The sequence below is a fragment of the Saccostrea cucullata genome, unplaced genomic scaffold, assembly GCF_032062105.1.
Source record: "Saccostrea cucullata isolate Sc308-1 unplaced genomic scaffold, CSIRO_AGI_Scuc_v1 ctg364, whole genome shotgun sequence".
Taxonomy (NCBI): domain Eukaryota; kingdom Metazoa; phylum Mollusca; class Bivalvia; order Ostreida; family Ostreidae; genus Saccostrea; species Saccostrea cuccullata.
Window position 1 is genome coordinate 294,184 of NW_026928969.1, and position 16,155 is coordinate 310,338.

The 16,155-nt window shown below is 32.9% G+C and overlaps 1 protein-coding gene across 1 annotated transcript; it reads left to right on the plus strand.

The window, feature by feature from the left end:
- Nucleotides 1–179: 179 nt before the first annotated feature.
- On the plus strand, nt 180–15,583 carry LOC134279457 (vam6/Vps39-like protein). Its single transcript, XM_062761864.1, has 26 exons — nt 180–365; nt 850–915; nt 1,259–1,326; nt 1,700–1,742; nt 1,945–2,039; nt 2,278–2,349; nt 2,623–2,661; nt 2,835–2,930; nt 5,022–5,205; nt 5,655–5,775; nt 5,889–6,006; nt 6,595–6,724; nt 6,998–7,140; nt 7,471–7,605; nt 7,979–8,120; nt 8,503–8,589; nt 8,687–8,760; nt 8,972–9,070; nt 9,400–9,517; nt 9,607–9,735; nt 10,467–10,569; nt 10,894–10,939; nt 13,119–13,268; nt 13,497–13,631; nt 13,944–14,035; nt 15,038–15,583. The coding sequence occupies exons 1-26, from the start codon at nt 293–295 to the stop codon at nt 15,117–15,119; spliced, it is 2,640 nt and encodes an 879-aa protein (XP_062617848.1). The 5' UTR covers nt 180–292; the 3' UTR covers nt 15,120–15,583.
- Nucleotides 15,584–16,155: the final 572 nt, after the last annotated feature.

The window sequence follows — 16,155 nt, forward strand, 5'->3', positions numbered from 1 at the left end:
ATTTTATCATTCTAATTCATCTTTAAAGTATTATAAGTGAATATGTAAAATTATAAATTGTCTCAATCAAAATATTATATTCATAAATGTCAAAAACATTGATTTTTTTCTGCAGATAGCATAATTTTGAATCGGGATCGGAATACATATTGTGGCTCTTAAATGTCTGAAGATAATTTTGGTATATGTCATGTGAGGGAAAGAGAAACTAGAAGAAACAATCAATTGTATTTTTTAATTTTGCGCAAAGCAATGGCATAAACAATATAGATATTGAAAGGAAAGCAATAAGATGCACGATGCATATGAAGCTACAGCTTTGCTGGAAAAATTACCTCTTAAGATTGAATCTATTGCATGCTATGGTAAGCTAAGATTTTTTTTGCTAACATAAATTGCTTAGTTCCTGATTATACAAAATAAATAAACAGATCAGACACAATCTCCAGATGTAATCTGAAATACCTATATAGCTTGATTCAGATATTTAAATAGATACCATGGATTTAGCTATTTTATCATACCTTTTCCTAAATGTGCAATATGTTAAAAAAAACTACAGTAGCACTTTGGTGCATTGATATATTTTATTTATTTATTATCAGAGAGCACTCTGATTAATGTCTTAATTAGTTTGAATTGACATTGATTTTCTAACCTGTAACTAAATCCTAAACAGAAAACATTCATCTTTTTTTTTTTAAATTCCTGAACGTGAAAGGCAAAGAACAGACAGTGATTGATCTTAAAAAAAAACTTTTTCATAAAGAGGGGATAAACACAGACCCCTGGAAAAAGCCAGAGGTAGGATCGGGTGTGTTTTTTTAATTTCCTTTTTTAACCTTTCAGATGACATTTTGCTTGTTGGAACAAAGGAAGGACATCTTCTGCAGTACAGAATAAAAAGGGGTATAGGTGGGTCATTTTGCCATCTTAATTTGACAACCCAAATACACATGTACATATATGTAGTTTGCTGTCCTCTATATTCCCTTTGGATTATTTGTATGGTGATTAAATGGTCTAGAATTTGTGATTTACTTAAAACTTTACTTCTAACTGGTGTTTTATTAATGATTGGAATCTTAAGAAAGGCAGTTTATTGAAGGTATCTCCTTGAATTTTCATAATGTTGAAAGAATGTGCCATAGTAATGAATGAAAGCTTTAAAGGAGTATTCAGACACTGATCTTGTTTACATTTCATATATTGCTATACATTAGTAAGATTGTAAATCATTCTCTTGGAACCATTTCAGGGGAAAGTAAGTATGATGTTGTCTTGGAACGCAGCAATAAAAATTTTGGAAAGAAGCCAATATCCCAGGTTTGAATTAAAATAACAACTTAATATAATATTTATCCTTTGAATCTAAATGTTTTAAAACTTGTTTGCATATGTTTGATTATCAGAAGTTATATGTGTTGTCTAACAAAGTGCAGTTTTACTTATCATTCACTTCATGATAAATTTATTTATGGCATTTTCATTTTTTAAAATACATGTTAACAGTACAGTGTACAAAATCTTATAAATATACAAGTAAACACTATCACTGAAAAATAGTATCTTATCAGTATATTTAAGGAAAAATGTATAACCAATATATTGATCTAAATTATTTATGAGTGAGAATTGATGGAAAGATTGTGAGTTTCTTCAAGAGCCATATAATATGAAATTTAATTTTTTTTTACAGTTATCAGCAGTGCCAGAACTTTATATACTCATCAGTCTTTCAGGTAAAATATTCAACTATGTTTAAAGGACATGACAAGACTTGATTTTGATTGGCATATCAGTTTTTCAGCTATTGTCTTTAAAAAAATATTTAAGAAATAAAATATAAATTTTTTTTTCAGAGAGTTTTAATGTCAGGTTAAGAAAGGATTAAGAACTATCTTGATGCACCATTGAATTTTGATTCTGATGATGTATTTACAGAGAATGTTGTCAGTGTGCATGATCTCAAGACATTCCAGTTAGTTGTTTGTTTAAACAAAACAAAAGGGGCAACATTGTTTGCTGTGGATGTACAGGTATTCATAATTTATCTATAATTAACTTCATGAGACAGATGTTTGATTTCTCGTAAAATCTACATAATTTCTTTAATTTAATGAAAATGTTTAACTTTATACTCTTTTCCCTGCACAAAAATTCTGACAACTTGGAAGGGTTACCCAAATGCATTTCTCTCTCTCTCTCTCTCTGCCTCTTTATGGAAAGAGTGATAGTTCCCCAGCATTTACACAACCTGTTTATCGATCTCTTTAGAATGCCAAGACGCTATCGGGAGGAGACCAGTGTATGTTACGACTCTGTGTGGCCGTCAGGAGAAAACTCCAGGTAAATGTTTATAAAACTTACCTGTCCTTTTATCAACGGCATTTATTTGTGTTAAAGTATTGTAACTGAGAATTAATGACTAGGAATTACAACTGTTACATTAGAATGACATCATATGCAACACATATGAGTTTTTTTGAATATGTACTTGTAAGTGTCATTTGTCAGCAGAAATTTTTTTTTACAATAAATGATTGTTATTCTTGAAGAACTAGGTGTATGCTAATTCATTTATATTTTTATTTAGAGATCGACTCTTTTGTTGTTTTGTAGATAATGTTTTGGAAAAACAAAAACTTTCATGACTTGAAGGTATACATATTTGTTTTATTTTGATATGGCTTTTGCTTGATTTTAATGATAACATAATAGAAATATTTTACTTAAAATGAATATCACAATGCATGTAATTATCTTGGCAGACATAATTAAAAAAAATTATTTTAAAAAAATTGATTATGAAATGATGGCTTGTTCCTTTTAAGGATGAGTTCACGTTATATGAAGTCCCAAGAGCCATGAGCTGGTGTAGAGATTCTATCTGTGTAGGATTTTATAAAAGAGAGTACTTTCTAGTCAAGGTAAATTGATGAAAAGTTTTTTTACATACAAATAAGTCATGCATTAATATTCCTAGCAAAACTGACTACTTTGCAATGTCCTAAAGTTGAATAGCATTACTTTTAATTGTAAATATCAAGTACACATACATAGTTCTAATCTTAAATTTAAATTTCACTAATTTCTAGTTTGCTAAATAAATTCTATTTTTTATCCTTCTTGTGTAAATGTTCTTGGTATACTAGTATATTAGTTCTGCTGCATTTCATTTCCGGAAATATGCATAGCATTTCCGACATTTTTTTTATTTCATTTCCGACATTTTTTGTTTTCATTTCCAACATACCGTAATTTACGGAATATAGGTCGATACTTTTTTCTCAGAATCGCTGGGGTCGACCAATATTCAGAATTCGACCTATTTAAGGCTCAAGTTTACGAAAAATGCCCCCAAATCAGTAAAATTTACGTCAATTTCAAAGCAAATCTGTGCCACTTTCGTAACTTGTTTGATTCGCAAAAAAAATTAATGCCCCGGTATTAAAACAATAACATATTTATTCTAAAACTTTCCTACAAAATAAATTCCATTAATTATCCGTTGATGAGAAAGGAAAACAACATTGCTTCACCTATTAAATAATTCCTCAACGTATTATCCATTAACATCATGCGGTATCCATCTTGTGAAGTCGCGATCATGTACTAAAAGTAAAACCGAACCGTATCAAAATTTAAAATACGGAAAATTTTCACGATCACAACTATAGTGTTTTTACCATTTATTAGTAGCGATAAATTGAAATAGTATATTAATTAAATATTTTTTTATTGTCTTGTGTTTATATAAATGTAAAATGAGTGAAATAATCTGTTGCCATTATTAAAAGCTTCGTACACAAGAAGTACATTGAACTACCGGTATACAAAGATTGGTTTCTAACAGAATTTTAATTGTCTGACAGATAAAGGGATTTACACTGTGTACGCAAAGGTGTTAAACAACACCTGTGTTATTTAATTAATTGCCTGCGGGGCATGATTAAGAAACCCACGTGCCATTATAGATATCATTGAACAAACAAAGCCGTGAAACATGTTGACAGTCAAATTGTGAATGTACTCTCAATTAAATTTATAAATTAAACTTATAGAGTGTTAATATGATTTCAATTCCTTGATATATACATTCAATGGTCAGGTATTTAGCCAATCCCTGGAGTAGAAAAATAACAATGGCGGACATCGAAGTAATTGTCGTCCACCGGTAAATACTGTCTGAATAAAATTTATTAGGAATGTGTCCAAGTTATTCTGAAATCGGAATTGCTATTCTTTGGTCTCGTGTTTCCTGAATTATAGCTGTAAAAAAAAAATAACGTATTTACGTGTTATTTATGCCTCGGATTTAACAACAGTGTGAAACTACGGAGGCATTGATTGATTGAACACGCAAGTTGGAGAAAAATAAGTAGTAACACAATTCAAAGAACTTTTAACTACATTTTTTAAAAAACTCTATTTAAATGCTGTACTCATTAAAATACCTGTTTATTTTCTTGATACGTACATGTCATGGAATAACCCCGTAATTTTGTATGATTCAGTCTAAATACAATATAATTTAGCTGTGTCTATATACCCCATCGACCTATAATCCCAAAATTACGGTAATTTCTTTTTCATTTCCGGAATTCTCCTGTGCGGCAATTCAATGTTTTCTAAGTAAAAGTAAATGGAATTTTAAAAGTGTTTATACCAAAATATTAATAAAAAACAACATCTTTACATATATGGATATATGTAGCACTAAGTCTAGGTAAAAGAGCTCAGTGAGCATAAAACTTTTTCACCACATTTAATGTACCATTCATGTACTTATGTCCCAGTCACTGATAGATTTACAAAATTGGATTACAATGATTTATTTATGATTTATTCCTTTAAATTGTTCATAAGTAAAGATATCAAATCTGTTACTATAGGTACTACTTATGTATTTGAAAAATGTCGGAAATGAAAACAAGAAAATGTCGGAAATGAAAAGTTGATAATTACCTAAAATTCCGGAAATGAAATGCAGCCATTAGTTACTCATTTGATATTTGTAGGTTAATTCAGGTGATACCAAAGAGTTATTTCCCCTGGGCAGTAAGCAACAAGAACCAATTATAGCTCGTTTAGATGAAGACAGATTAATGTTAGGGCGGGATGAGGCATCCATTTTAATTGACTCTGATGGCAACCCAACTCAAAGATATCCCATAAACTGGTCAGATCTCCCTGTTCAAATAGGTAAGAACTATAGAACAACCAGACTGGAAGTTTTCAATTCCTTGACATGAACAATTAAGCTCCAGCATCATTGTTTGTATGATTCAGTCAAATACAATATAATTTAGCTCTGTCTTCCTACATACTTGCATTACGTAATTTAAGGAAACATTTTGTATGTTTTTAGCGATTCCATATTTAGATTGTTCTTAATGTGCAGGTGACCTTTTGCTATTTCATTATTTCACATTTCTAAACCTTCTAACATTTTCAGCTCTTTTCTCTTAAAATATTTACTGGTACAATGTAGCTACTTACACAACTTTTTCACATTAGCATCTTTGTATGAAGAGGAAAAAACTGGTTATTTTCAAGCTCCCATACTTTTAAATATATAGAACACTATGCATACATGTATGTTATCAATTACATTGAACAGCTGCCTAAATCACAAAAACTTTTTATTCCAGAGAACAACCCACCTTATGTCATTGCTGTTTTACCAAAATATGTGGAGGTTCGAACTGTGGAGCCGCGACTGATGATTCAGAGTGTATCACTGCCAAAGGCTCACACCATATGTCAAGGGAGGTAATGCCACTCAGTACACATAACTAGCATCACATAGTGTTATGTGGTCTACTGATGAGAAAAATACCACATTTCTTTGAAGCAGTATTCATTGACATTTTTTTTATTTTCAGTGGCCATATTTACATTTCATCACCTACAAATGTTTGGAAACTAACACCAAGACCATTATCTTACCAAATTAAACAACTCCTGGAAAGTAAAGAATTTGAACTAGCTTTGAAATTGGCGGTAAGGACAGACTCTTAATTCTCTTCAGTACAGTAAAACTCTGTTATAACAAAGTCACTGGGACATATGAAATTACTTCGCTATATCCGTAATTCATTATATCTGTAAGGAATTCTTTTATATTTATAAAGCTTGGGGATCTAATATAACTTTGCTATATCCATGAATTCGCAATATCCGTGTTCGTAATAAACAAGTTTTACTGTATCTGTTTTCCAAGTGACAAGGGACTTGAGTACATGTATATTACTGATGATTTATGGTGTGATACTGATAATTACTGATGATTTCTGGTATAGTAATGATTTCTGGTGTAGTACTTATATTTACTGATGATTTCTGGTGTAGTACTTATAATTACTGATGATTTATGGTGTAGTAATGATGATTTTTAGTGTAGTACTTATAATTACTGATGATTTCTGGTATAGTAATGATAATTACTGATGATTTCTGGTTAAGTACTGATAATTATTGATGTTTTCTGGTGTGATATAGATAATAATTTATGATTTCTGGTGTGGCACTAGTCTAATAATTCTGCTGTGTTACTGATAATAACTGATGATTTCTGATGATCATTTACAGGACATGACAGAAGACAAAGCAGAGGAGAAGGATATACTCATACACAAAATCAAGACTTTGTATGCTTTCCACCAGTTCTGTCAGCACAAGTTTGAGGAATCAATGGCCATCTTTGTCAAACTTGGAACAGGTAAGAGGTCGGGTAACTGATAGAAAATTCAAGAATTAAGTTCATTTATACATGTTGACTAAAAACTGTTGATTTTTTTCTAAATTGTGGAGAGCTTTTTTCTCTTCTTTTCTCTCTCTCTCTCTCCATTTTTTTGGAAAGATATTCCAAGCCCAAGATTCCATTATGAATATATATAGTATAAAGTTTATTCACACTCTGTACCATCTCTGGATGAAATCTCTAGTACAGACATCTCCAATGCTTATTTTAATATAAATGTTGTATTTGTAGATCCTTCCCATGTCATAGGTCTGTACCCAAACCTGCTCCCCCAGGAGTATAGGAACCAATTAAGTTATCCTGAGAAACCCCCGGACTTAGAGGGAGGGGAGCTGGAGAAGGCATTACTCTCATTACAGGACTACCTCACAATGGTAAAGGCCATGTACAGTCTCTTAATTCAAGAAATGTAGTGGAATTTATTATTATTTGAAGTTAGAGGGGAATGTGGAAGCAGTGAGTTCATGCATTTATTGTTTCTTTAGAGATATTATTGTATTGTATTGTAAGGATACAAAACTCAACAGACCCTTTCTCCAATATGTGTATTAGTGAAAAATTTATTATAGAACTAAAATCTTTGATGGAACCATTTTGAATTTAACTAAATAAATGCTAGCCTCCTCATCTACACATATAATCATAACCCTTGACTTACTATTTTTAAAATGTTGACATTTTTTAATGGTGTTGTGTTTTAACAGAAAAGAAAGGAAGTTTTGAAGGACATTAGTAAAGAGATAGAGACCACCGCCATTAAAGAGGGAAACATAACAATCAAATCCAAAAGACAGCTGAGTCAGATCATAGACACAACCTTACTTAAATGTTACCTTCAGGTACAGTCGCCTGAAATAGTCATGTCTATTGCAGTTTATTGTAGTTCTATAGGTTTGTTTTATGTGTGATTTGTGAAATAGATGTAATACATTCTTAATTTGTTATCTCAGACTCAATTTGATAGGGTAAAACTCTGAGATATCCAAGGATTTGAGAAATGGAGGTAAAAAAAAAATATGGAAGAAAAAAGCAGTTGAGACATTCAACTCGCTTTCAAATTGACATACCCATGTTTTTGGGATAACTGATGTTTGAAATTCTGAAGTTCAACTTAAATAAATGTGAATTAGATTAATGCTTGAATGTCTACTTTCAATTTTGTTTATCAGACAATAATTTTGATTTCATGCTATTCTGTGTGATTTGTTACAGACTAATGATGCCCTTGTTGCGCCATTACTCCGACTGAAGGACAATAATTGTCACGTGGAAGAAAGTGAGAAAGTACTCAAGAAAAAGGAGAAGTTTAGTGAGCTCATTATCCTGTATGAAAAGAAGGGTTTACATGAGAAAGGTTTGTGTTCTGGTTTAAAACATCCTTGCTAATCCTGATTGAAGGACTTTCAGAGTCATTTTCAAATGCTCACGGGTGATACTCGGCTTTCAATTGACCTTTGAACAATGAAAATATCATTTGTTTTCCTGATCAATTTACAAAGTTTGAAATGATTTATTTAAAAGAAGCTTTGGATATTTTTCTATAACTCTCAAGCTGCAGAAAGTTGTAAAGAATTTTACAAATATTTTCCTTATTTATTTATTTTTTTTACAAAATTGTTCTTTCTCTTCTTTTTTGAATTGCTTCTATGGACTTAATTCTAAATTAAATATTTTCAAATCAATGTATGAAAACATGTACATTTGTGAATGCTGATTTTTTTTTCATATTTCATTAGCTCTACAGCTTCTCATGAAGCAAGCTGCCAGACCAAATTCTCCATTGAAAGGCCATGACAGGACAGTGCAATATCTCCAACATTTAGGTACAGTGGATATACAAAAACATCTGGATAAAAGTTCCTTCCAGAGTATTTCAGTTATATGGAATGGTTAACTTTTACTTGTATTTTATCATTGCAGGTAGGGAGCATTTAAAGTTGATCTTTGAGTATGCAGAGTGGGTATTAAAGGAACATCAAGAAGATGGACTCAAGGTAGGTTCCTTATCTGTGAAGAGAAAGGTTCAGTTAAGGAGGTTTCATGTGAAGCAGCTGATTTTTGCAATAGTTAATCCACGAAATAATTAAAGGGAAATGTTACACTGAACCAATTTATATGGAGCTTCTAAAAAAAAATACGTACACTGTATATAAGCCGGTCCAGAGAATTTTTGTTCAGACTTTCTTTCACTGATTTTCTTTACAGATTTTCACAGAAGATTTGCCTGAAGTAGAGAATCTTCCAAGAGAAGAAGTTTTAAATTATTTAGAAAGGATTAACAGGGATTTAGCAATTCCATACCTTGTAAGTGACAGATGTTGCAAATATTGAAACTGTGCTATGGTTATTTCATATACTGGTTTAACACAATGATATCTATCAATAATGATATGGTCCAAAATGGCTTCAACACATTGCAGTTTCATATTATGTAAAAATGCCATTATCTGTTGTTTGTCATTGAATTGTGCTTTTCATTTCAAGGTATGCTTCAATCTTAAGCTTATTCTGATTAAACCGGTTTTACTCTATTATTCTGCAATTACAGATTGTTTAAGTATCTAAATGGTCTACCAGGGGATTGAATCTTAAATATTCTATTTCAATTGATTTATGGGTATTTTCTTTTCAAGGAACACATTATTTGGAAGTGTGATGATGAATCTCCAGAATTCCACAATAGATTAGCTCAGTTACTAGGGGAGAAGGTTCAGAAACTCATGCAGGAATATTTACAGGGTCTTCCAGAAGGTAAGAATAAACATTTCTTTGTCATCTTGGTTTTTCTGTGCTCACTGTTAACCAACAGTTGGGATTAACATATTGGAGATTTTATTTAGGTCACATTCCCAGCAGGGCTGGCATGGAACCAGGTGAACTAGGAGAGGTACGTAGAAGACTTCTGAAGTTCCTAAACCAGTCGGAGTTCTATGTCCCAGAAAGACTGCTTACAAAGTTTCCTCTTGATGGTATGAATTACAATGCAGTCAGTATTCCTTTGTCTGATACTGTTATAATTTCTTTTTTTGATATACATGTAATTATTATCTATTGAGTGTGAAATCATCTTTGTTCAGGGAGGACCAATATTTGCAGATATCCTAAGTCACTTTATCCCATGTTAACCCCTTTATCCCGTGGATATGACTCATTGGATATTTTTTTGAACTCCCACGGTTGTGACTTAACAATGGCTTTTGCATTAGACTGATGAAGTAAAATATCAAGGAGTCTTACATAAAATCAGTGAAAAAACATTGATTGTGATGTGTAAAACATGGGATAGAATGATTCCCCCATGATTTGTAGTTGGACATGATTTTTATCTAACGTGTGTGTTTTTATTTCCGAACCAAAGCCTGGGGATGAAAAACACACAACTCTTTGGATAAAATACATATACATGTATAACTACAAATTATGGGAGATCCTATATATAAATGTGGATGAATATCCCCACAAATGGTAGTTTTGTTTATATATTGGTTCATTAAATGACTGTATGCCTGTCAGTTATACACATGAAATGAAGTCATTAAATGTTGAAACCTCCCCTTTCATTCATAATTTCTCCAAAGCATGCCCAGATATAGATGCCTCAGTATGGGTATTTAAGTAGGAAGAAAATATTCATTAATCTATTAAATTGTGATTAATGCTGGAATCTGCATATTTTTAAACAGTGACTATTTTTTAACAGGATTCTATGAGGAGAGAGCCATTCTGTTAGGTAGGCTGGGCAGACATGAGCAGGCACTAGGAATCTATGTCCATATCCTTCATGATGTTCAACTTGCAGAAGAGTATGATACAATAAGTTTCTATTGAAAGTCAGTCTTTACAATATGTTCATGTTTACTTGTACATGTATATGTTACAAAGTTATCATCTCCTCAACTTTGTCAAAAATATATCAATTGTATGTAAAGGACAACATACATGTAGGTCATGTATTGGAATATTGTAAAGATTGCTATTGAATATGCATGTATGAACATATCACAAAAGAAGGTTGTGTACCACATAAACATATGACTTAGAAAATAGTTGCTGAATCATACATTAGTTGTATACAATCTTGAATTTTATATTGCAGACATTTTTAATTGTTAGACTTTTTATTACAGATATTGTAAAAAGTACTACAGAAGAGATAAAGAAAGCCAGAGAGATGTAAGTTATAAAAAATTTTATTATGACAATTATCAAGATGAGGGCATTATAATAATCAATGTATCCATTTTTCTATCTGTTAGTTACTCTGAAACATGTTCATGTGAAGCAATAACTCAAGTAGTTTTAAATGGAAAAAATGTCACATTCAGTATGTATACACAAATAGCATTATAACAGTAGGACTGCAAAAGGCTTAGAGTTCACTTGAGCAAAGATCAAGGTAAAAAAGTCAAGGTCATATATCATTGACAACTTATTTATAAGATGCAGTATCTCATTTTTAGCTCACCTCAATGTAGCTAAGAAGAGCCTTTGCTAAACTCATGGTGTAGCTAGGTGACTGCATCCAGGCTAAGATTTTACACATGTAGAAACAAATTCTCTCCCCCCCCCCCCCCCAAAAAAAAAACCCTACCTGGAGCAAACATGTTCTGATGATGATGCATTTAGGGATGTACATTATCAGACTTGTTTTAGATGCTGTTTCTGACCTACATTTTTTTAAAGAGTTATAAAGATGTTAGCTATTGGAACAGATCCCATTTCCAAGTACTACAAGCCCTTCCTGGGCCATACTTGCATGGATGATGCATTTAGGGATGCAGACTACCAGACTTGCTGTGGATGCAGCATTTGACCTGCATTTTCAAGAAGAGTGACCAGGTTTTCAAAGGAGGTCATTGCCAAAGTAACTGTAAGGCTTACCCTGGAGCATTGATGTTGCATGTAGAAATGCATACTTTCAGGCTGGCCTCAGATGATTCATCAGACCCACATAAAACAGGTAAAGGATGTGGATACCTGCCTTTGGATTCTGCTATTCTGGATGAGTGGGTTCTTTCAAAACTAACTACATGTACATGTATAAACATTACATGGACCAAACGTCCAAACCTGCTTTAATCATGCATTCAAGGATTCACAGACGGGAATGAGATGCTGATTTCTGAAATAATTAATGGGTTACAGTTACCAGAACATTAACTTGACCACTTTACGTTTTGTTAGCTCACCTCGATGAAGTCAAGATGAGCTAATGCTATACCCCCGGCGTTGGCGTCCCAGTTAAAGTTTTAGGAGCAGGTCTATTCCCAAGTAACTGTAAGCCCTACCCGGACCAAACTTGCATGAATGATGCATCTAGGGATGGACACTACCAGACTTGCTTCTGATGCTGGATGTGACCTACATTTTCCAGATGAGTGACCAGGTTAAAGTTTTAGGAGCAGGTCCATTCCAAAGTAACTATAAGCCCTACCTGAACCAAACTTGCATGGATGATGCATCTAGGGATGGACACTACCAGACTTGCTTCGGATGCTGGATATTACCTACATTTTCCAGATGAGTGACCAGGTTAAAGTTTTAGGAGCACTTCCATTACCGAGTTACAAAAAGCCCTATCTAGACCAAACTTGCATGGATGATACATCTAGGGACGGACACTACCAGACTTGCTTCGGATGCTAGATGTGACCTTCATTTTCCAGATGAGTGACCAGGTTAAAGTTTTAGAGAGCAGGTCCATTCCCAAGTAACTATCAGTCCTATATGGACCAAACTTGCATGAATGATGTATCTAGAGATGGACATTACTAGACTTGCTTCGGATGCCGGATCTGACCTACATTTTCCAGATGAGTGACTAGGTTATTCCCAAGTAACTATAAGCCCTACCCGGACCAAACTTGCATGGATGATGCATCTAAGGATGGACAATCGAAACTTGCTTTGGATGCTGGATCTGACCCACATTTTCCAAACGAGTGACGAGGTTCAAGTTTTTGGAACAGGTCAATCCCTAATGAACTTTAAGACCTATTTAAACAGAACTTGCTTGAATATTGTTGTCAGAACAAATACTAACTGTTAAGAAAATATGATGTGAGATTTACATTACCTAAACTGATAACATTTGTCGAGGTGAGCTTCGTAATCTTTGATTACCTATGTTTCCTCTTCTAATTCTTGCTGAGCTACCCCATACACCCACCCTTCAAAAACGGGAAGCAAAATATACAATTTGTCATTGAGAAAACTATGTCTTGAAAATTTTCTTTTCTATTTGTAAGAAAATGACATAAAATCAATTCCGTGTTCTGATATTGGAAATCCTCCAATTGAATACTGAGTGAGTAGACATGTACATTTATATTTTGATAAATGTCTATTTCAGGTGTACTTTTATTTACTGAAAATGTACCTGGATCCCCCCTCTCCCTCCACACTAGGTCTGTCAGCCAGTCAGGGTATTGTCCCCAAACCCAACATGGAGGCAGCCCTAAGATTAATGAAGGAACATGCACCAAAGATTGACACCAGCAAGGTACTGTCAAAACGTTTATCAATGTATCAGTCCTGAATAGAATTAAAAAAAAATTTGTCAAATCTTTTATTTTACGATAAATGAATCCTGTCAGAATCTTACCGTTTCCATATTTTAAATTTGATCTCTGATTTTATGCATAACAGAATATAAAATTCTATACAGATATACTGTTTCATTTTCTATCAGTCTATGTACAGTGTTGGTTTTCCATTTATTTTTCAACAGTCACTGGAACTTTTGCCGTCAACAACTAGAATGTCTGACATCTTAGCTTACCTCGAAAATGTGATGGAACATCAGGCCATGATCAGGAGAAAGAACCAGGTCCTCAAAAGCATGCTGTATGCTGAAAATCTCCAGGTACTGAAGGCTACAAATCATATTTTATTTTTTAGTATTTTTATGAGAATTAACTGTCTTAAAAAATAATTTCTTGTCAATGAAAGGACTTTGAAAAGGAAATTTTCCCTGTGCTTGAAGTACATGTATAGATAATAAATCAAAATCAAGCCTCACCAATGAATATAACAAAAATAAATTTTTTTGAAAAGTTGCATGAAATAAAGGTGATTTAGATTGATATAACTTCATTCATTTGATTTTGCTAGGGGGATAGGGTTTATTTACACCTGCTTTTTCTGTCAGATGCAAAAGTTTTGTTTTTTATCCCAGGTTCATGAGCAGAGAATGTTCTATGAAAAATGCAAGATTACAATCAACGACGAAAAGATGTGTCGAGTCTGCAAGAAGCGCATTGGAAACAGGTATACAAATAATCTACTCTGGTGAACAGTGCCACATGAAAGATCATGTTTTGAATGCATTAAAATGTAATTTCAATGTTGTCACAATTAAAATTGTTAATACTTACACATGTACATGTATATCAGAAAAAAACAAGATGTGTTTGTGAAACACTATGCACCCGGCGGCAACAAAGTTAAAAAAACATTTTTAGCATATACACATGTAGGTTACAGTCAAAGTCACAAGGTCATTGATCTTGGTGTCATTTGAAAGAACTTGAGAAGTGAAGTATGCATACCACATATGAAATCTCTAACTCTCATGGTTCAATAGTTATGGTGAAGGTTCTAAAAAGCTATTTTTAGCATATATGACACAGTCAAGGTCACAAGGTCATTGACCTTGGTGTCATGTGAAAGGCTTAATATGTGAAGTATACATGCCAAATATTAAGTATACATGCCAAATATTAAGTCTCTATCTTTCTTCGTTCAAAAGTCATGGCAAAGGTTAAAGTTTGCCGACAAAAAAACTATATTTAGCGTATAGTCACATTTAAGGTCACAAGGTCATTGACCATGGTGTCATTTAAAAGAGCTTAATCAGTGGTGTATGCATACCAAATATGAAGTCTCTATCTTTTACGGTTCAAAAGTTATGGCGAAGGGTCAAGTTTGCAGAAAAAAACTATTTTTAGCATATAGGTCACATTCGTGGTCACAAGGTCATTGACCTTGGTGTCATTTGAAAGAGCTTGATAAGTGGAGTATGAAGTTTCAACCACTCATTGTTCAAAAGTTATGGCAAAGGTTAAATTTTGCAGACAAACCGACAAACAGACAGACAGACAGACAGGACAAAAACGAAAAATATACGCATTGGAAACAGGTAACTAATGTTCTACTCTGATGAAAAGTGCCACATGAAGTATCATGTTTTGAATGCATTTAAATGTCATTTAAACACATTAAAATTGTATTTTTAAAAAAGATATTGCAGTGGTTTTTCTTTCATTTCAGTGCCTTTGTAAGATATCCAAATGGAGTCATTGTTCATTACTACTGTTGCAAAGACTTCAAGGAATGTCCTGTTGATATTTGATGATAAGAGAGAGGGAAAACAGCTGACTATAAACTAACTCCATGTGATGTGATATATTTGATAAATATACAAGCTTATTTAAACCATACACATGTTAGGGCAATTTGTTCTTATTTTTTAACTATGGAAAAAAAAAGTTAATGGGATATTACATGTATGTACAAAAGATGTCATACTTGACCCAAAGGCAAGTGTTAGTTATATGTGGTGCATACGAGACTCAAAAACTGTTGTTATTGTTTTCTTTATCAGACTGCTTTCAGTATTGATTTACTAACCTGCATTATTGTGATCATAATTTATGTCATATTCAAAACAAAAATCTGCCAGTAATTAGGGAATTTATCTGCAGTCATGATGTTTACATTGTTACTTGTATGAAATGTAAACGTATTTATATCAAGGTTGAACTTGCTTTTAATGCATTGTTTGTTATATTTTTATGAAATGCTTATGTATTAAATACATGTACAACATTAACAAAATGTTGATCTTTATTTGTTTTTATAGCTCTGCTTGTCTTGGACTACAATAGCTGAGCAAATTGGGTCTTCTTTATTCTACTATTTATCTAGCAGTCTGCCCATCCTGTAATTTTTTTTTCAAGCATTCTTCCAAAGGTGGAATAATAAAAGAAAGGTAAAAATGCAGTCTTTGACCTTGAAGGCACAAATTACTCAGTAACTGGCCCCATCATGACTTACTAATTTACAAATAACCTGAACAAGACCCCCATACTAGGCACCAAATTATGCAGAAAAGGAGGAATACCGAAGAAAATATATGGCTGAAGTGAGATTCAAACCAGGATCCCAGAATTATTCAGATGCTCTACCACTGCATCACCTAGGCCAATATTCAGTTCATATAGCCTGAACTCATGCAGTATATTCTGAAAATATTCTTTAAGAACTGCAACTGCAAGGTCATATAATTTGGAAGCATCCTTTGGTAGCATAGATTCACTTTTTGTTCAAATCATGACCCCTGTATATATAAAAGGGGTCACAAGTCTTTAAAATGTTAATATAGGAAA

Bases quoted from the DNA above. Each gene is read 5' to 3' on its own strand.
- LOC134279457 (XM_062761864.1), top strand. From the start codon at position 293: ATGCACGATGCATATGAAGCTACAGCTTTGCTGGAAAAATTACCTCTT. The intron at 8,761-8,971 runs GTAGGTTCCTTA...TTTTCTTTACAG, and splicing joins ATCAAGAAGATGGACTCAAG to ATTTTCACAGAAGATTTGCC. The intron at 9,518-9,606 runs GTAAGAATAAAC...GATTTTATTTAG, and splicing joins TTTACAGGGTCTTCCAGAAG to GTCACATTCCCAGCAGGGCT.